The sequence below is a fragment of the Mirounga angustirostris genome, unplaced genomic scaffold (genome assembly GCF_029215605.1).
Source record: "Mirounga angustirostris isolate CCGP_5_RB_7025 unplaced genomic scaffold, mMirAng1.0.hap1 SCAF_6, whole genome shotgun sequence".
In the NCBI taxonomy this organism is placed as follows: Eukaryota; Metazoa; Chordata; class Mammalia; order Carnivora; family Phocidae; genus Mirounga; species Mirounga angustirostris.
This window is the reverse complement of record NW_026991714.1, coordinates 120,501,295-120,523,184: the sequence shown is the minus strand read 5'-3', so window position 1 is coordinate 120,523,184 and position 21,890 is coordinate 120,501,295. Positions and strand designations below refer to the sequence as shown.

General features: G+C 40.3%; 1 protein-coding gene across 9 annotated transcripts in view; it reads left to right on the top strand.

Annotated features, from left to right (window-relative positions):
- Positions 1-21,890, top strand: part of CPEB3 (cytoplasmic polyadenylation element binding protein 3) — a 202,846-nt gene that overhangs the window by 158,332 nt on the left and 22,624 nt on the right. For all 9 annotated transcript variants that reach the window (XM_064595022.1, XM_045878420.3, XM_045878417.3 and 6 more), the window contains one exon: positions 8,024-8,205. In XM_064595022.1, the coding sequence (XP_064451092.1) occupies positions 8,024-8,205 (182 nt within the window). The remainder of the gene's footprint in view (positions 1-8,023; positions 8,206-21,890) is intronic.

The following is a 21,890-nucleotide window of genomic DNA, read 5'->3' as shown; positions in this document are numbered from 1 at the left end:
TTTTATCTGCTGTCAGAGAATAGGGTCTGGGAAGGGCTAACGCAAACGTGAACAGCATTATGAGATGAGGGCAAATGTAGCCCTTTGTTTCTAAACTGCTTGTGTTTAAAAAAAAAAAAAAGTGTGTGGGGGCATGGAATATTCCTGTCTTTTTCTAACTGGTGTTATGTTTGGGAGGAGAGAGGGAGAAGAATCCCCTTTGATAGTCTTTTAATCGCATATGTATTCTAAAAGAATGGACATTCATTGCTAGCATTCTAGTTCGTTTTTTTTTTTTTTTTTTTTTTGCAGCGAACTACAAGTACAAATTAGTTTTCAGATTCTAGTCCCTCTCCTTTTTTTTTTCTAGATGGGGATCCGAAAAAAAAAAAAATTCTGAAACAAAAAGTCCCACAGTTCTAAAAATAACAGAACTGGCTTTAACTTTTTATGTCTGTTTTTAAGTCACAGACACAAAAGTTTAGAAACTAAATTCCCTTTTTTATTATTCACCCTTTTTGCTGTTATTCACAAGATACTGCAAGTCCTAGGATTAGACAAGAATTATATTCAGTTGTCTAGTCAGAAATGGGATTTTGTGTTCCCTACCTAGAGAGTATACCTTTTATAAGTCTCAAAGTTCTCTCTCTCTCTCTCTTTTTTAAGCTGAGCTAAAGCTTTTTGTTTTAAAATGATTGTGTTTTACATTTGTGTGGATAGTAATCTACTTTCACTTGGTCTAGTGAAAATGTTCCCCCATGCCAACACCTCCCATAAGTGTAGCTAGTTTCTAGATGGCTAAGCAATCTATATTAGCATCTTAGCATTTTACTCTCTATCCAAGCCTTCCAGATTGGAATCCATGTAATCTAAACAGAAAGAATTAACATCTGCAGCTTTTATCCATGTGCATAGAATTGGGTTTCTTTGCAACACACTGAGCTTTGTGGACTGGTGTGTGCCTTGGAATAGAAGACTATTTCTAAAGGAATTCATTTTGACTCTGCTAGGCAGTCTTGAATTGAATACAATGCAGTTCACTTGAACAATAAGCATTTATTGAGCATCCACGTGTTACTGGCACAGGGCAAGTACACGTCCGCGCCAAACTGAATGAACATCCCGCTGTCGTGTTAAACAGGTCATCATCTACAGAGTCAGAGATTTCAGAAGAGGAGAAAACAAGAAATGTATTAATAGAATGCTAACTCAGAAGTAATTGGATACTAAATTATATTCTTCAGCACAGTGATTCCCAGATTTGGTTTTTAAATACTTTAGGGCAATTTTTATTACTTCTAGAGGGTATTGTGGTCGTGGAATTCTGAAAAGTCTTAAAACTATCTAAGGCACTGTATGTAGGGTGATCCTGGACTAGACATGGTTGAATAGTACTCAACAGGTGAGATTTTTAGGTGTCCAGATGGATTTTCACCTCACCCCAGGCCAAAAATTGTCCTTTAACATGTTACAGTGACTAAAATGTTATCACTCAAGAATTATTCCTTTGAATCTTGTGAGGCTTTTTCTCTTTGATATCTTCCCATTGTTAGACAGGGACTATTATCACTAATAAATTATTCTAAATATAGTCCTTATCCTACCAAACAGAAACACACGAACCCTTCTAAAGAAACAAGGCAAGCTGTTTTAAGCAATATTGCCCTGGCTGAATTTAAGTTGGTCCTTCCAGTCTTTTTGACAAGCCTTCCTTTTTAAAATTCAGGTTGGAAAAAAAAAAAATCATAGGCCTAAAAAATACCTGAAAATGGGAAAATATCAATGGAAAATCTAGATGCTTACCCAAAGTTAGATTGCCTGATTGTTGGTTGCTCTGGGTTAAATAATACACTTCTTGTTGTTTCTTGTCCCTCCCTCCCATCGCTCGTCAGTGACAGTGGCAAGTCAAGGGTGGTTTGCCTTGAGTCTCTCGGTGTTCTTCAGGTCTTGTTCTCCTTCCACTCACCACCTCTTCCCACCCCCATCCTAGGAAAGGCTATAAGTAGACTCACCATGCCATCATGTGGCTATAAAGTTTACATATTCTTCAGAGAGTCAGTACCAGGAAAGGGGTAGTCTGTCTGGTTCTCTACTTGCTACCACCTGAAAGTACAGCATGTTGCCACTCTTCATTCAAGTAATGTAAACAGCATGTCTTCAATTCAGAAATAGCCCTATTGTATTTCCCTGTGGCATTAGGACCTCTCTAGAATGCATCTCTTTGCTCTGAGAGGAAATGAGTGCCAGGCTTAGGGATTATGAGGAGGCCACCAGGAAAAGGTGGAGAATGAAAGCATCTGGTTCCTGTATGATCCCCCAGTTTATAAACATGAGTGTTCTGACCCCAGCTTAGACTCTGACCCCAAGAGGCTTAGGTATCTAATCTGAGGACTGCCTCAGTGATCAAGCTTTGGGACCCAACCACTTCCAACTTTAATCATGCTTGGAAAACCCTCAGACTTCCTCTCTAATTAGGGACATGTGAGCTGTTCTTCCACTTCATGACTTCGTTCTGACAGTTTTTCTAACCGGGTCCTGCAGAACAGATCAATCTTGAGAGATTGCTTATCTGAGTCCCTGGAGCCCACATTTGCTCATCATCTTTGGGTCTCCTGCCTTTCCTATTGCTCTGATAACTCTTTACTGTCTGTTTTTCCCCTACTAATATTCTGTGGTGGATCCTGAAAATTTCCTTGTCTGCCTTTCCCCCCCCCCTCTATTATGAGGATGGCTTTTCTGGGAGGAAACAAAACAATAAAAAAAACTTTTGAGATAAATATTCAGTGACATGTGGCGTACCTTTAGAGAACATCCTGAATTTTTCTAAGAGCATTTATTTCAGACATTCTGTACAAACATTCTGGTAGTTCATATGTATTAAGAATCACATCCTGATTTGTGATTTAGGAAATAGGAGTATCGTAACCATATCCTTTTGTTGTTGTTGCTCTGTAAAGTGGTAGCAGGCAGAAATCATACCAGGTTTCTCAGTAGTAGAAGTTTTTTCTTTCACCAAGTCTCATGTTCAGTATGAATTGTCCCAGATAAACTCCAGATCTGGCACACTGACTTGATTAACTGGATTGTCTTTAGGGTATTTTCTAATGGTAGTACTTGCTTGTGTTCTTTTTCCCCCTGAAAAGCTAACGCTCACCCACAGTTGATGTCAAACTTTGCCACATCGTTGGCAGGTTGAGTGACATTAGCATAAAGCCAAAGTAAGACTGGGACGAATTGGTGCTTATGGAGCAGAAACCAGGCCAAGTTAATATTAAGCAAAGATTTAGGAGTAGAGAGAAGAACACCCTGTGGGCAAAACTAAACATTTGAGCAGCACTCTGTGCTGAGCCGTGTGTTCAGAGCTCTCGTGTATGTTTAATCGTCATGATAACCTCGTGAGGTTGTCAGTGGTAGACTTTTCATTTTAGTGATAAGGAAGTAGAGTTCAAAGGGGGTGATTGGCCAAGGCCACAGTAAGTAAGAATGCCAAGATTTAAACTCAGATTTCCAGACTTCAAGTATGGATGTTCTTTGCACAGAAGAAGGAAGCTTCTTTATCAAGCTGAGATCTGAGATGTTGTCTCAGTAACAGTATTTACAGTCAACTTGGTACCAGTCGGATTTAATCAAGTTAAACATTCAATCTCTCTTAGTTGGTTGTTCATACCACTTATTTGAAAATATTCTTAACTTCCCAACATTTGATGCAGAATGGAACCTTATGAGCACATTTCCTCCATTTAAGATGTGTGAACTGCCTTGTGAACCAACTCGGCAATTGTGGAAAACCTAGACAGTCCAGCTTCTAGTTGAATTGTGCTTTCTTTCCGAAGTCCAGACCTCTTCATCCTCCTGAGGTGCCTTATGCTTCTTTCCTGTCTGCTTTGTTCTTATTTCCAAGGGGAAGAAAATGTGGCTTCTAGATTCACAGTTTAGAATCTGGAAAGATGAATGTGTTGATATTTCCCTTGGGAGTTCTCATTCCTGCTCTACCCCATTTGGTTCTCATAGTGTCTCAGACTTAGACACTGCCTATGGCTGGCTTGGAAACATAATTAAATTAGATTTAATAAATTAGATTTTACTTGAGATCACAAGATACAGATAAATCCATGAAGGTTTTAGTTGACTTCTGCTAGATCCTTACTGCCTTTCTTCTGTTTTTCTCTCTTTCTCCCAGGTAGGAACAGGATCCTGGTGTAGGGTAGGATGCGGGAGTCATCATGATTTTCTCTCTGGTGAGCTAAGATCCCTTTTAGATCTCTGTGAAGATTCAGAAGCAAATCCAAGGATCCATAATTGGGGTTTAGATTCAATTTCAGAGGCATAGTGCCCACAACCCAGAGGAATTTATAGATTTCTATATGCTACACACAGCAACCGCACCATTCTTGTTTCCCTCTCCAGCGGTGGCACAGTGAAGCTCATCACAAGAGCCAGTATGTAGATTAGAGTCAGTAGCGTGTTGCTGTCACCATTCCTGAGAAGACTTGAGTTGTCTTAGGAGCACAGAGCATCTCATCCAAAGTACAAAATGCCATTGGATATAGCTACCATACCTGCTCATTTCCACCCCTGTGGTGACCAGACAGATCCTGTGAACACTGTCTGGGGAGGAGGGAAAAAATAAAAAGTGGTCTGAAAACTCCTGACGTCCACATGGACTCTGGCTATGCCTGCTGTCACTTCTATCTGTCTGAATTCCAGCCTCCACCTGTGTGCCCTGCTCCTGGGAGCTGCGCTCTCCCTGCCTTCGACAGAGGATGGTTTAGAATGAGGATTCACTGTCAGAGGCTTACTTGGTAGTTTGACTACATTTTCTGAATAAGACACATCCTTGATCAAAGGCTCACGTTTCATGAGGAGGGTTGAGATCACAAGATACAGATAAATCCATGAAGGTTTTAGTTGACTTCTGCTAGATCCTTACTGCCTTTCTTCTATTTTTCTCTCTTTCTCCCAGGTGGTCAAAGTGGGTAGCCCTCCTCATGGCTCAGCTTCACCCACATCAGAGGAAGGGAATCTGTATGAGACTTTCCTGTATTAACTGGTGATATTCACTTTAAAGAATCCTTTAAAACCTAGTCTCTAAAACTAGTTGTATATTTTGACATCTGTCGGTGAATTTTTATATTCTATATACAAAAGTGTTTCAGATTAGAAATTTTTAGGACTTAAGGAAGGCTTGTGCTGTGTTTCTTGTTAGTCACCTGTGTTGTGGATGAATTAGTCTCTCGCTCTCTCTCTTTTTTCTTTTTTTAAATGCTGTTTTTACCAAGCATGGCTACTTTTCTCAATAATTAGAAACTCTGTTTAGTACTTAAATAACATCACTCTGGTGTTAGAGCCCAGCATGAGGTTAGCCTGCAGGAAGTGTGCTTTTAGTGAAGATTTGCTGACTGAGTAGAGGACCAAATATAAACAGCTGTTGTTTGACTATTATTTACTTTTCTTCAAGGGTGATCACAGTATTAGACCTTCTGTAGTTAAAACATGGATTAGGGTGGAAAGAGAGATGGGAAATCTTCATACTCTTTCCCAAAACACTCTTTAGTCACCTTGGTTTCTTCTAGCTTCTCAACAAATTCCTTTTCACATGAGTGAGATTTCATTAGCTTAAATGACTTTTTGGTGGCCAAGAAAATGACTGTATATAAGGTTCTAAGTGCAAATGATTTATTTATAATTAGCTTTCATAAAAACATAAGTGAGTGAGGGTTTGCTTCCTATCAAAAATACTTAATTGCCAGCACCGTCAGTCATGATCTAATCTTTGGCAGGTGAAGATGATTTTCTAGCAGCTAGATTCACGAAGTAATAGAATGTTTGTTCTATGGAAGGCACTTTCTCTGACATCCAAGGATCCCTAAAAGTCCTTTGGAGACCACTAAGCCGTAGAAGAAACTTGTGGTTCTAGTAACTCTGTGGTTATAGTAACTCTCCTTAGCTGGAGCTTCAAGCTTACAGGTGGTATACCTTCTTTCTAAATCAGATGCGTTCCTGAGTCCTTTCTAAGGATGGAAGACAAGTGCCATTCAGCCCCTTGCCAGCATTCTTCTCCTGGCTGTTCACCAGGTTGACAGTGTTTACTCTTATTCCATTCCATGAGAAGCTTGGTCTTTGGAAAATTGGTGTTTAATTTCCAGTTCCTGAGGTTGCTTATTTTAGTAAGTCCATTGACAAATAAGGGAGATTCATTAATGACTGCATTTAATTATTTCTACCTTCAATGTCTTGGTCTCAATGTCTTGGTTACTGGAATACAATTAGCCATGTGAGGAAGTCCTCAAGCAATCAGACGTTGTTGGGCTGAAGTATGAGGACCCACTGAACTCTGATATTCAAGGCATGTGCGTGATTCTTACTGCATAATTTGAATGAATGTGATTCCTGGATCCTGCCCCAAGACTGCAGTCAGAGTCCACTTGGGCTGTAATCAGCAATGTTCTTTGGTTGATATGACTCAGAAATTCTGAGAAATTCTGATCATAATGGGATAATTGGGATAGCTTTCTGCTGTTCTGTCTTCAAAAGTACCTATTCTACGGCTTAGTTATTGCTAGCTTATTTTCTTACCTTCTGAAAATTCCAGAATCTGTTGGTTGCAGATCATTCTTCTTGAAAACAGGCACTCAGAAAACAATCACCAATATTACGTGGTCTGGTATGGAGAGAAATTTTGAAGAAGTTAAGTAGAAAGATATCCTTTCTGTCATAGCAACATAGCTTTTCTTACCGGCTCAGCAGCTTCATACGACAGGAACCAGTAATGCTTGGCTTTCCTTCTGTCCATAGAAATCTGGTGGGGTTCTTACACCGTTCAGCCCTTCAACTCTTGTATCTGCTACGAAGTTCCTCCTCTACCCCACTGGCTTGTGCTGCTGTCCTTCTCCCATGGAGGTCTGTTGTGTGATGTGACGGTCTTTGCACACTGGCCGTGACACAGGTCATCATCCAACTACCCTGTCTTCTCCTTTCTAAATACCGTATGTAGGTGTCTGAGGGAAGTGGGTTCTTGGGTCATTCCCTACGGGTACGGCTAAGTCTTCTGGACTTAAGTCATATGAGTAGCCTGAAAGAAATGGTCATACGTGGAGGAAGTGACATCCAGTATCGAGTAAACAATAACCTTCAGGCAATTTGGATCCAGGTAAGTAACTGCTACATGTCTCTCCTTGACACCTTTATGGTGAGGATAATTCTAGGATATCAGACCTTTGGAATGGTCCAGTTTCCAAATGCCTTCCTTATAGGTGTTTTGTAAATATACCAATATAAGGGTCTATTTAGAAGAAATGTGGCAAGGAGTGCAGACCAGACCTCTGGATTTATAGCAGAGTACAGTATGGGTATGTTTTTACTGCCTTCACAGCAGCTTAGTGTTTCCTAGTACATTGTAAGTGCTCAATAAATGTTCATTGCTGCTTTATCATTACTATTATTATTATTATTATTATTTAGAATTCAGTGTGAGAGGCTAGTGTGGAGATTTCTCAGTTGGGATAGAATATACTAAAAAAATACATATTTTTCATTGTAGAGATTTACCTTAAGGTTATAAATATATTGCCTGTAGTTAAAATGAGCAGTTAAGTCTTTCTATAGCTTAATCTTAATATAGCAGTGTGACTTTAGTAATTGCTTTCAGTCTTAGAGGTCAGTAAATAGGGCTATTTATAATTAACTTGTTAGGGCGTTGTTTGAAATGCTTTGCCTACCCAGGGCCCACTCCAGTGGACTAAACAGTTAGAAATTAGAACAGGAGGACTGCTGATAGATCATTCCTTTTATAATGTTGCTGAAGTTCTGATTATGTAAATTTGTGTATGTATTGTGTAAATTCTTAATTTTTTTTTTCATTTTATTTTTAAATATGAGGAGCTCCCCTACTTGAGTTGTAAGACTGATGTGGACACTCTTCATGACACCTAACATGGGTTTTCCTTTTCTTAATTATACTGCATGATCTTTAAGTAGTTCTTCCTGCTCCTGGGCAAATGTACGTTCTAAACATTTACACCGAATTGTGTTTGTTTTCTTGCAGTTGAACTGGCAATGATCATGGACCGTTTGTACGGTGGCGTCTGCTATGCCGGCATCGATACGGACCCAGAGCTGAAGTACCCCAAAGGGGCCGGCCGCGTGGCGTTCTCCAATCAGCAGAGTTACATTGCAGCCATCAGCGCCCGCTTTGTGCAGCTCCAACACAATGACATTGACAAACGGGTGAGCAGCCGCTTGGGGTATCATTGCTGCTGTGGGAAAGAAATGAAGTTTGTTTTCTGGGCCCCATGGGGAGAGAAGCACCTCGTGATCATAAGTGAGCAGCTCTACCTCACATGGTATCAGCCCATGAGTCCCTCCAGGCTGCCTGAAAAAGAGCATACCCACGGTATTTCAGGCGTTAATGAACCTTCTGTCTCACCCATCCCCAGGGTGATGTTACACTTATGAAAATAACCCTGCAGAATTTAGCTTACCCAACTGGAGCTGTTTAAAAGATGATGCCAACAGTGCATTAACAAAGGTTGCGAGCTGGTGACCTGTTTGACCCCTGTGGTGCTCTTAAAACAAGTAAGTTTGGACTCACATTTAATGTTAATGTTCAGGAGTATACATAAAATTTTGCAATTCTGATTTCTCTTAAAATTGCAAGGTCACACATGATAGCAATCACTGGAGCCGAAGTACTGCTGTCTCTTTGAGTCCCTCCAGTTCCCTGCCGTCCTATTCATACGTAACACACATGCGCATGCGCTTCCTGCCCTCCTGCTCCGGGGCGTTGCCTGCCTGGCCACTGCAGGCATTCTGATTTGCTCCCTTTCATCTAGAGAGGGGACACATGACGGAGTTGTAGAGAGTTGGTGTGCTCAGTCGGTTTTGTGGACAGACATAGGTCTAAATCCCTGAAATCCCAGCCCTGCCACTCTTTGGAAGTTTGGGGAAATAGAAGGTGGTAGGAGGAGATAATCTGAGACCTATATTAATGGATTAATAGAACAAATAGGAGAATAGATCAGGTATTGAACACCTCCCTTTGCAATTATACAGTGGCTGTTAACACTTCCAGCAAAGGATGTTCTTGGGGCATACATTGGACTGGGATAAATAAAGTAGGAAATACGTTCTTTTTTTTTTTTTTTTTTTAAGATTTATTTATTGAAGAAAGAGAGTGAGAGAGAGAGAGTCTTAAGCAGACTCCGCACTGACTGCAAAGCCCGACATAGGGCTCAGTCTCAGGACCCTGAGATCAAGACCTGAGCCAAAACGAAGAGTTGGACGCTTAACCGGCCAGGCACCCCAAATATGTTCTAGTATGAAGTTTTACCTATACTCTCTATGGTCGACTTTGACTAATTTTGTGTAGCTGACTTAAATTTCTTAGAAGGTGAAAGCTTCAGTTGGTGGTGGATTTTTAAATATAGCAAGTTATATTTTTATTAAGACATATATCTGATCAAATTTCAAAAGCCAGTGCCTAAAATAAACAGTTGCTACGTTACTGGGCTCCTTAAAAGTAAGTAGTGGTGGTTTGTTTGTTTTTTGATTAAAATAAACAAAATAATTCTTTCTCAGAATTTTGGAACACTCTTTGAATTAATGGAGACTCGGAGGTGTGATAAAGATTCAACTCCATTCCTAGCTTTCAAGGACCCCCTACAGACTGTAAGCTCCGCAGAGATAGGCACGGTGTCTGTCTCATTCTCTGCTTCATTCCCGGTGCTTACCCATTGCTTGGTGTATAGTTACGGTAGTAAGTGCTTGATAAACCTCTGTTGAATTGACGAATGGTTATACTCGCAGGGTTTTCTTTACTGCTGCTGGCGCCAGCGGACTTGCTTGTGCCAGTGCTTTCGTGAGTCTGAAACACCAGATTTTTAGACACCAGACATTTAGACAGCTATGCACTCACCACTGCTGACCCCAGGTCATAAAATTAACCTGAGGAGCCTTAGATTCTCATCTGTGTGCTTTCTTTGTTCCTCTCTGAAGCCAGAACTAGTGACTGGACAGGAGGTGGTACTAGGGATGATAGAGAAGGCTCCCTTTCCCCATGCTTCTATCTTCCCTTTGCCCCCAGGCTAACAGCCTCCTGGCCTATTCCTTAATGGAGGGAAGTACACTTGGCCCAGGGAATATGGCGATCTTTGAGCACCTTTTAAAATCACAGTAAACTCAGATGCTGTTTGTTTTGTTGCCCACCCCTACTCCTTCCCCTGCTATACTCAGGCCCTCAGTGTTTCTTCCCACAAGACTTAGACCTAGGTAAAAAGGAGAGAGGTGGCTTTGATTTTGTGAGTATGATCATAGGCCATGCTTATGAAAATGGTTTGGAACATCAAACTTCTGAGGACTCAAGAAAGCCATTGCCTATTTTCTGCCTGCTGCGTTTGGGTTAACTGTACCTTCCATCTTGCAGACTAGTCCTTGATAACATTTAGAGGAATAGCCAGTTGTAGTGGAAAGAGTATGGAGTTTAGAGCTAGAATAGATTTCAGTACTTTAAATCTCTGCTGCACTAGTCACTGGTGACCCCAAGTAAGTTAATTAATGCCAGGAGCCTTGGGTCCTCATCTGTAACTCCCTCCTGGGGATGGTCTGAAGAATAAATGGGATTTGAGGATTGAACAGCCAGAGCTGTATGACCTTTGGATAGATGTTTAGTAACTAGCATTTGATGGTTAACAGTATTCGTCTTGCTACAAATGCACTTAATACTGATGTTGTTAATATTATGTAGCTTGAATTTTATCAGTTGCTCGCTGAAGATGTAGTAAACAGACAGACTGGTCACACGGCTGGGTCTACATCTGGTCCTGTTCCCTGTGGGTTATACGACTTTGGGTAGATCACTTAAATGCTGAGCTTCAGTGTATGATGAAGGTGGTAGTAATAGCCCCATGGGAAACCTGGAAGAGGAGGTGGCATATACAACATAACACACCGTACATATGCGTAGTGGGACTGTTGCCATGGTCAAAAGAATGCCACCTCCATCCGCATGGTATCTAGAAGAGACCTGTCCATTCTGCAGTGCCCTGAGGTGAGAACCATCTAAGGGAGAGAATTAGAAATCATTAAAAGTGGCACAGTCCTCCTCTCCTCTGCCTCCCAGCTCCATCTTCATGCTCTTGTTTGCCCTGCCCAATATGGAGACCATTTCCTTCATTATGAGAGATACAAGCCAGCTTCCGTCTGGAGATAGGCTGCTCCTTTTTCAGTGTTCTTCTGTGAACATTACACTCCCTTCCCCCAAACTGTTACTCTGTCCTCTTGTTTTCTTCTTAATTTGAATGTAGCCAACAGTATCTTATTTTTTTGACTCTGGCATTTTGAGCCTCTGTTAACTGCACCTTTCTTAGATGCTTTTTAAAGTTTATTTATTTTTCTCCGAAAGCGTAAGTTTGAGCTTTCCAGAGAGCCCCCATTATATATAAGCACATCAGTATCTCCTCAGGTAATGCTCTTTCTTGGGCGCTCTGTTCTTGATTGTCTACAGAGAATTTCTCATTAGGCACAACCTTCTTTCCTGAATAACCCCTCTAGATTTTTAGCAATAGTCTCATAGCTAAGATTTTAGAACTTGCTGTCCTAAAAGTCAGGAGCAGATATCTTCCTGTGCCCATAATCCCTTTCCCTTACTATTGCAAATTCCAAGATGCTACAGTCCTATTCTGCTTCCTTCTTATGTTAGCCTACAGTTGCCTTTAAACCAAGACCTTGACTATTTTAAATAGCATCAACCTTTATTACCATTCTGGTCAAAGGAACTTCCTTTGTTGTCTGCATCATTATGAATGCAGATATAGTGCAATCAGTCAACTAAAAACAAACAAACTAACCCTACAGATAGCATTTTACAGTCCATTTGCTTGCTGTTTGCAGCCCCATAACCCTTTCATTTTTGCCCCATATGGAGAGTAAAAGAGGGCCACCTGGAGAGCAGCAATGCCAGGAACCATGGAAGTTCTAGGACTCTTTGAGGGGTGTGCTCTCAGGTTGTACCTTTCCTAGGTAAACTGTGGGAGGTTACATGAAGAATTTCACTAATGTATTTCCTTTACCTCTTGTATCCAACCAACTTTTCTCAAAAAAGACATCTCTTTTGAGAATTTAAGTATTTATGTATTTATTATTATTGTTGTTATTGCTGCTGTTTAGCTAAGTTTTTAGATGGAGTGGTCTATAGAGAAAACACAACCTTTATAGATTTGATTTCTTCTCATAGTCTTAGAGACTTTTTTGGTTTGCTTATGAATATAAAATAAGATATGTCAATATGCAACATCTGTGGGAGCTGTCGATTCTGTAGCTTTGGCACTTTTATGTCTCTGCTGTTCTTTCATTCATCCATAATGCCATCATCTTTAAGGAGGTGGCCTTTTTGTTTTTGTTTTGGTAACAGCATTATTTAGATATTATTCACATACCATACAGATCACCAATTTAAGCGTACAGGTCAACAGTTTTTAGCATATTTACATAGTTGTGCAGGCATCACCACAGTAAAATTTAGAACACAGGAAGAGGTACTGCATAGCCTTCAAGCCTGCACTAAGAGGGTGAACTGAACAATAACCCCCAGTGGGGAAGGGAGTGGGGACACTGCATTTATCCTACTTAGTTATTATAGGGAGGGGGTCCTCCTTATTTAACCTGTACTCTTTGAAGTCACAGGAACAAGGTAGCCCAGGCTGCGGAGACAAGCTTCTGACCCACACTATAACTGTAATTAGAGTCCCCCAAGAATATGTGACTTGTTGGAGTCGGCTGATAAATCCACACATCAACAAACTTCTTGCCATGGTCTGGCTAGCAATGGGAGGACTCATATGGTGCTTCCTTACAGAGCTGCCAGGATTTTGATTCTGCCACATGTGCCCAGAGGTCTGAATGGGAATGCTTGGCACATGGGTGGTGCTCAGTAAATGTGTAGAATAAATCAGGATGATGTATGGGAGAACAAGGACCGGAAGCAACCACAGAAGGCTGTCAAGGATACTGGAGTGAGTCACTCTCATCTCTCACCTGGATATCTAGAGGAGGTTCCCCACTGGTCTCCCCAGTTCAGCTTAGCCAATCGCCACTACATTCTTTACATAAAAACCAGAGTGACCTTTTAAAATCCTTTAAACCTTTTGGTTATGTTCTACTGTCATTAGGGTAAAGGTCAGAACCCTTAATAATACTGCCTACATGACCCTTCATGCACTATACACTTTTTTTGCCTTAGCTCTCTCTTCCTCACCTTGAGTCAGTCACAACTGGCCTTTTTCTCTCTTTTTCAAGGTCATTATACATACTGTTTCTTCTGCCTGCCTAATACCTACTTTTCCTTTGGGTCTCAGCTTAATTATATTTTTGGAATCCTTTCTTCAGTGGAGCTTACATCTCCGTCATAGATCATTGTTGTAATACCATCTACCATTCCTTTGTGGCCTTAAATATCTCTGTAATGAAATATTGCTTCATTTAATGTCCCATCTACTCTGTTAGACTTTACAATCCATGAGGGCAATGACTATCTTCATGTTAGCTACTGTATACTTAATACTTGACACATAGTGGACACATTAATTATTTGTTTTTAGATGAATAAATGAGTGAGTTATTGAATGAGTGATGACTCATTTGAGAGGTGGCTCAGATGGGAAGCACTTAGATAGCAACCTTTGGCATGTCCAGGGCACTTTGCACTACTTTCCTTTTCTACTTCATTAAGAACACTCACTTTTATGGAGCACCTGGGTGGCTCAATCGGTTAAGCTTCTGACTCCTGATTTTGGCTCAGGTCATGATCTCAGGGTCATGGGAATGAGCTCCACACCGGGTTCCACGCTCAGCAGGGAGTCTACTTGAGATCCTCTCACTCTGCCCCTCCCCTTGCTCGCTCACTCACACACACATGCACGCTCTCTCTCTCTCTCAAATAAGTAAATCTTTAAAAAAAAAAAAAAAACTCCCTTACGTAATAAAGAAATTTAGAATATCAGAAAATGTTCTTTGACATTAAAGCTGGACTTACTAAGCTTAGGTATGACGTTGGTCCAGCCTCCTTTATTTTGCAACAAATGAGAATCTAGGAGAGGTTTGGAGACTCAAGAAACCCATCAATTAAGAGCAGAGCTGCCTCTGCTCATGGGACTCCCTCCCAGAACCCTGAGCTCACCCAAGGTCTAATGTCTCTTCAACCCACTTCTTCCATGAAGTCCTTTTTCCACAGACCTTAGATTTGGAACGTCTGAGTTAGATTATAGGTCCTTTTGTGGGTTTTATATATGTTTCAGTAGTTCATATAACTTCCCAAGTGAATGTAGTCTACACAGAGCAGAGCACATCTGGGGTTTGTTATCAAGAGTTTCTAATATGTTTATAGGTCATAACATTAGCAAAATGAGCTGGAAAATTTTCTGTGCCTTTTTGCAGTTGTTTTGCTTTTGATTTTCACTTTCATGTTGTCTTCATATGAAACCTTTTACAAGTGAGTGTGAACCAGTGCAACTCCACTGGATTATAGCATTTGATTGAAGTGTTTGGCATTTTAAGTGCTATAATGACCCTTGTTATGGAACATTATTATTATAAATGACACAAAGGGTGGGGAAAATAAAAAAATTTAAAAATGTTTTAAATGACACGAATACAATTTATGCTTGTTTTTACTTCCAAGGAAACATTATTAGCATCTTGAAATAAATACTTTAAAGGTTACATTATGCATATGTTATGGCTAATTGTCACTAATTATCAGCCAGTTGTCCCTGTGTTGACAATATTAAGGTTGGGTGATGCCCAGCACAGCAGTTCTTGGCGTCTTTCTTCCTTTTTCTTTTTTTAAGATTTTATTTATTTATTTGACAGAGAGAGACACAGTGAGAGAGGGAACACAAGCAGTGGGGAGTGGGAGAGGGAGAAGCAGGCCTCCCGCGGAGCAGGGAGCCCGATGTGGGGCTCAATCCCAGGACCCCGAGATCATGACCCTGAGCCAAAGGCAGACACTTAACAACTGAGCCACCCAGGTGCCCCTCTTGGCGTCTTTCACGTTAGCTACTGTATATTAATACTTGACACATAGTGGACACACATTAATTATTTGTGTTTAGATGAATAAATGAGTGAGTTGCCTCATTTATCTTCTGCCTTGGCACACACAAGGCATGTGATGCGCTCTCCCAGGTAACGGGTTCCCTAGAACACTAATAGGGTGGGGTATTTCTGGGGTATGGCCATCAGGATCTTAGAGGGAGTACACTCCATGCCCACTCCTGTCCTTACTACACAGAGAACCATGGCGATAGTGAGTAAGTGTTCTGTTCTGGCTTGGGAACTGTGAGATCTGAGTCAACACTCCTAGCTCTTCTCCCAGTAATGTGACCTTGGACAATTTACCACCTTTTAGAAGTTTGATTTTATTGATTTTATTTTCCAGTAGTGGTAAGAGGACCAGTCTTTCTTATAGTTTGTGGTGCTGATAAACAATGACAGATGAAGAAGTGCTTTGGAAAGTTATTTGGCTGTGTAGATACTGATTTGTATTATTGCTGAGCCTGGCTTACTTAAATTGTGCGGTTGCCTAATCATGTACCAAAGCTAATTGTTGACTCTCTTTTTTTTTTCTTTTAAAGCACCTACTTAGTTCCACTAAGGATCTTTAATATAGAGACAATGAAATAGTTGAAGTTCACACACACACACACACACACACACAATTAACATAGCTGCTAATCTGCCAACATGCTGTTTGGATGTTAGTCAAGATATACATAGAGACTCTTAAGTCCCTTTTATAGATGTAAACACCTAAATGCATTTTCCGTGTAAAGGATTGAAGAAAGAAAGAAGTCCTCTCCAGAAAGAAGTATTTTTACCAATATCTTTTCTCTGATAATGAAAAGATTTTGAACCTGAAGTTGAATAGGAAGTTAGGATTAAATTTTGCTTATAATCCATGAACAGCATTTCTGTGAAAAACTGGAACAGTTTAAAGTATTTAAGTACATTAAGGGCAAAAGAGGACACCTGTACTCATTCAGTCTTTTTTAATGGTATTTTTAGAAGTGATGCCAAATGAACACTTAGGACTTGAAAGCTCTGCTAAATTCAGTTTTCTTTATAACTCAAGGCTAGGTCACTCACATATGAAAGATTTTTATAGTGTAAAAAATGAGATCATTAGAAAAGAGGTAATCTTGGGGCGCCTGGGTGGCTCAGTTGGTTGAGCGACTGCCTTCGGCTCAGGTCATGGTCCTGGAGTCCCGGGATCGAGTCCCGCATCGGGCTCCCTGCTCAGCAGGGCGTCTGCTTCTCCCTCTGACCCTCCTCCCTCTCATGCTCTCTGTCTCTCATTCTCTCTGTCTCAAATAAATAAATAAAAATCTTAAAAAAAAAGAAAAGAGATAATCTTTTTACATGGCCGTTTTCTACCCTTTTGTCTACTCTGTGTGGTCCTGAGAAAATTTATAAGGATAGAATCAGTTGAATCTCCTTTAGTCTAACAAAAGTATATTTGATTGATATGAACAATTTCTTTATAAAAATCTGAGCAGTCCCCCTCCCAAAACACAGCTATTGTTTACCACAACCTGGTCATGTTGTCTCCTAGAAAAAATTTTTTAAGATTTATTTATTTATTTTAGAGAGCATGGGAGAGGGGCAGAGAGAGAGGGAGAGAGAGAGAATCTCAAGCAAACTCCAAGCTGAGTGTGGAGCCTAATGTGGGACTCAGTACCACGACCCTGAGATCATGACCTGAGCTGAAATCAAGAGTCAGCCACTTACCCATCTGAGCCACCCAGGTGCCCCTTCCTAGAAATTTGTAGGTTAGATGTTTATAACTTGAAATGCATCATGCAGCAGACATTGGTTAAAGTCTGCCAACTCAGCCCACAGAGACCTTTTTACTACTAGAAAGGATAATAGGCTAGAATCAGCCGATCTGGAGTTTAGTCCTCACTAAACCACTTCCTGTATAACTTCAAGGAAGGATAGGGGTGTGTGTGTGTGTTAATGAAAGCAATTTTAAAAACTTAAAGCACTCTGTCAGTATACATTGGTACTGAGAACACATTGATTTATATGAAACCATGACTAATATTTGAACTCTTCTGGAAGATACTTATTAGACAATCTAATTAGAATTTTACATGATAAAAGGGGTTAAATATGTCAGACAAGACAGGGGTAACATTGGTTGGTTATCTCAGTTTTTGAAACAGGAGAAGGAGCTCTCAGTAGGCAGGTCTGGCCTGCCTTGAAATCTGTCCCTAAAATTATTCCCCTAAACCACCAGGTCCTAAAATATTCTCTGTAAAATATGAGTCCCTTTTGATTTTAATATCTATTTTATTTTTTTAAAAAGTCTTTTTCTGAGTCAGATAAGTTTGGAAATGCTTTCTTGAAGAATGTTAAATAGGCAGGTTTATTCTAGGACTTCTTAGAATCTTTTATGTACCAATCTTCATTGTGAAGACCCAAGAAGGAGACAGTATGCAGCTTTTCACAAATTACTTATCATGGAACTCTTCTGAATTTATCATATCTTGGGAATAATGTTCTAGGGAACCCACTTGAGAAAATACTCTGTTTTCAGTTTCTTCTTCATGCTCAAATTCAGAAGTTTAATATGTATATAGTGGTGGTTTGGGGTTTTGTTGTTGTTTCAAATTTTTATTTAAATTCTAGTTAGTTAACATGTAGTGTAATATTGGTTTCAGGAGTAGAATTTAGTGATTCATCACTTACATACAACACTCATTGCTCATCACAAGTGTGCTCCTTAATCCCCATCACCTATTAAGCCCATCCCCCACTCCTCCCCTCCAGCAACCCTCAGTTTGTTTCCTATTGTTTAGAGTCTCTTCCAGCTTATTTCCCTCTCTCCTTTTTTTCTTTTCCCCCTTCCCATATGTTCATCTATTTTGTTTCTTAAATTCCACATATGAGTCGAGTCATATGATATTTGCCTTTCTCTGACTGACTTATTTCACTTAGTGTAATACCCTCTAGTTCCATCCACGTTACTGCAGATGGCAAGATTTCATTCTTTTTGATGGCTGAATAATATTCCGTTGCGTATATATGCCACACCTTCTTTATCCATTCATCAGTTGATGGACATTTGGGCTCTTTCTATAGTTTGGCTATTGTTGATAATGCTGCTATAAACATCGGGGTGCATGTACCCCTTAGAATCTGTATTTTTTTATCCTCTGGATAAATACCTAGTGGTGCAATTACTGGGTTATAGGGTGGTTCTGTTTTTAATAAGTAATGATTGTTTTTCCTTTCCTTAATCCCTTTTCCCCAAGTGTGTCCTACCCATCATATATTTTCTTTTTTTTTCTTGTGCTGAAAAGGCAGATGAGAGCTACCCTCTTAATAGTTTTTAAGTGTACAATAGAGTATTGTTAACTATAAGCACAATGTTCTACAGCAGATCTTTAAAAGTTTTTCATCTTGCATAACTGAAAGCTGATACCCTTTGAACAGCACCTCCCTACTTTCCCCTGTCCCCAGCCCCTGGCAACCACAATTCTACTTCCTGATTTCTATGAATTTGACTACTTTAGATCTGTCATATCAATGGATGTGTCCAGTATTTTCTCTGTAAGCATCTTTGCCGTAGATATTTTTGCCACAAGCATTTTCACCACATAACTAATTGGCCATAAGGCAATTTGGCCCTAAAAGATAAATAACTGATTGGCAGTTTGGTTTCATCAGCTGGTTGAACATTTGGTTTCACTTCTCCATTGATGCAGTACTCCCGTTTTTATATTATATAAATCTTAGCCCTCCTAATGGTCTACACAGTGACACAGAGTTTTGAACTCACATTTCCCATAGAACTTTGGAATGTCTGTCAGTGGACATGTGACAACATGCCAAGAACAAACAATGGTGTAGAAGGCTTTCACAAAGCAATACAGTGCTCATTCACAAATGTGCATCCTAATATTTGGAAACTGATAGCCTGTCTTAATGAAGGAAAGAATTTCAGTGAAAAAAAGAAAAAGCATGATGCCAAATGAGATGAATCAACAAGCAAAAAAAAAAGGTTTTATACTCTGAACGAAAGACTTTGAAGACAAGTGCTTAGGTACAATACACAAAATAAAATCAGTTACTTGTACAGTATTGCCACATATTTACACTATACATTTTGAATGTTTTCAAATATTTTGTATTTCACAATAAAGTCACTTTAATTTTGTTACCATTTTCATGTTTCATTATGTCCTTTTTAATGAATGTTCCTCTTTAGTTTCTCGTGATTTTACTTTTTACAATAAAATTGCCTCATGGCCAATTAGTTATGCAACAAAAACGTTTTAGCAAAAATGCTTGGGGCAATGATGCTTATGGCACAAGATGGATTCATGCAGCATTCGTCCTTCTGTGTTTGACTTATTTCACTTGGTATAATGTCCTTAAGGTTCATCCGGTGTTGTTGTGGGTGTCAGGATCTCCTTTTTTAAAGACTGAATGATATCCCATTGTCTGTTGATATAGCACATTTTCTTTATCCATTAATTGGTCTGTGGACACTTAACGTTGCTTCCACATCTTGGCTGTTGTGAATAATGCTGCAGTGGACGTGGGCCTGATTCCGATTCTTTTGAATAAATAGCCAGAAGTGGGATTGCTGGGCATATATTTTCTGTCTACAGAGAGTTGGGGTGAGGCAGGGGAAGAACAATGGCATGGCCATGCTGGTGGTGGGACATTGAAGGTGTGTTCGAGATTTCCCTTGAGTATTTATAGTCCTTTGTCTTTTGATTACTTGAGATTATCTAGTGTCTCTAACATACCAGTCTCTATCTATGTAAGAAGGGAAATCAGTAGTTTTGATATCAATATACCACTGACAAATAACGTTCCCTTGACTGTTTTGTTTTAGCTGAACACAGAGGACCAGAGAGACTGCCTTTCAGTCAGCTAATTTGGGGCTTTCTGATACTTTTATTTAAGGAACATTGTGATAGCTAAGCCATAGCACTTAATATTGGCTTTGAATAGCATACTTCAGAATAACCCATTTTTTATTTAAGGAGATGTTATCCATTGCACCTTCCTTTGCAAGCACTTCAGGTACTTCACATATTTAATCTTTTTTTCTCTCTTCCCTAGAAACATGTTGGGCCTGAATTTTAGCTACAGACTATCAAAGGCTTTATATTTTTAGCCTGCATGAAGATTAATCTGACCCAGTAGCCACACGAACAGAAATGCTGATGACACTACACTTTGCCCTCAGCCACAGCTGCCATATATGCGATGACTCAGTAGCGAAGGGCGTGGGGGTTCTCAGACTAGTTCTGCCCCCAGCCTTAGCCTGGGGCTCCGACATCCCAGCCTTGATTCTGCCTCTGCTCTTGGCTCCTGCTGGGTCTGGCTTGAAAACTGCCAGCTGTAGCTAGAGCTATGTTTGATACGACCCTTTGAGAGGAAGCAGCACCCAGAAGTGAGTTCAAGTGTCGTCTGAACTAATCCTTCCAGGGCTTATTTTTGAAGCTCTGGGGCTCTCAGAGCCTTTGACAGAAATAGTTTTTTAAATACAGTTTGCGTCATCTAAAGAAAGCTGTCTTCTCTGAAGAGTATGGAACCTTTTTGTCTTGTCTCTCCTTCCTAGTCTTGACCTTTGATCTCTCCTGTCCTATTATCTCTTTTTATGTCTTTTCTCTTGGAATTGGGATAATTCTTAATATGAAGACTCTTTAGAATGATCAAATGTTGTTCTTTCCTGCTTATATTTGAGCATAGAGGCTGTTTGTGAAAATACTAATGGGAAAAGGATCACACCCATTTATCTAAGTAATTATCTCAGTAGGACATTCGAGTTGGTTTTTTTTTAAGATTTTTAATTTATTTTTTGACAGGGAGAGAGACAGCAAGAGAGGGGACACAAGCAGGGGGAGTAGGAAGGGGAGAGGCAGGCTTCCCACTGAGCAGGGATCCTGATGCAGGGCTCGATCCCAGGACCCCGAGATCATGACCTGAGTCGAAGGCAGACGCCCAAAGACTGAGCCCCCCAGGCGCCCCTAAGTTCTTTAACCCCAGAAGTCCAAAAGTATTAGTCAGTTAGCTGTTTGTTGGTGAGTTCTGATTCTCACTTGGAAAAGCTAGTGCACACCTCTCATGGGGTAGGAGAAACTGAGGCCTGCAAGACCGTGACATAGCCAGTGAATGGAAAGAACCAGGGCGCTCTGCATTTCTGCGTTCTGGGAGGGTGGTGATGCCATGGCATCAGTTATGCATTTCACAGATTTGTGATGATTTTCTTACCCTTTGTTCTCCACATGATACACTCTTCTGCTGCTAGAACATGATTTGGAGCTGGTTCATATCCTCACCCCCAACCCCATTCCCAAGCAGCATGGAAGAAAACTAGACTAGGCGGTGAATCTGTGGATTGCGTGGGATACTGTCAGCTGGTCCTCCTTTGTTTCGTGAAACAGAGCACTCGCAGATCTCTCCGCCCTCTAGAAACATACGGCAAAGGTGTCAACATAAGCACACATAAGCACGCTCTGAACTGTGGGAAAGGCACAAGGACGATTTTAAAACCTTTCTTCCCCTCACACTTGAGAATATGAGAAATAGTTAAGTCCCATCCTTTGAAAGGTAAAAAGAAAATTCAAACCATTTCCCGTATGATTTTTTTTAATCTACCCCAGATTGCTTCTAAAATTAATAACTGTGAATTTGCTATATCTGGAAGGTTGTGGATAACTTTGTTGCTAAGGAAAAGCCATTTTCACATCACTGCTTTAATTGCCTAGGCATCTGTCATCTGCTTTCTAAACAGCAGGATTCCAGCTCATGGTCCATTGAAAAACTAAAAATTTATGTCTAAACAATCTTTGTACTGGCTGCTGGTAGAGGACCTGCGTTAGCAACTGTAAAGACAC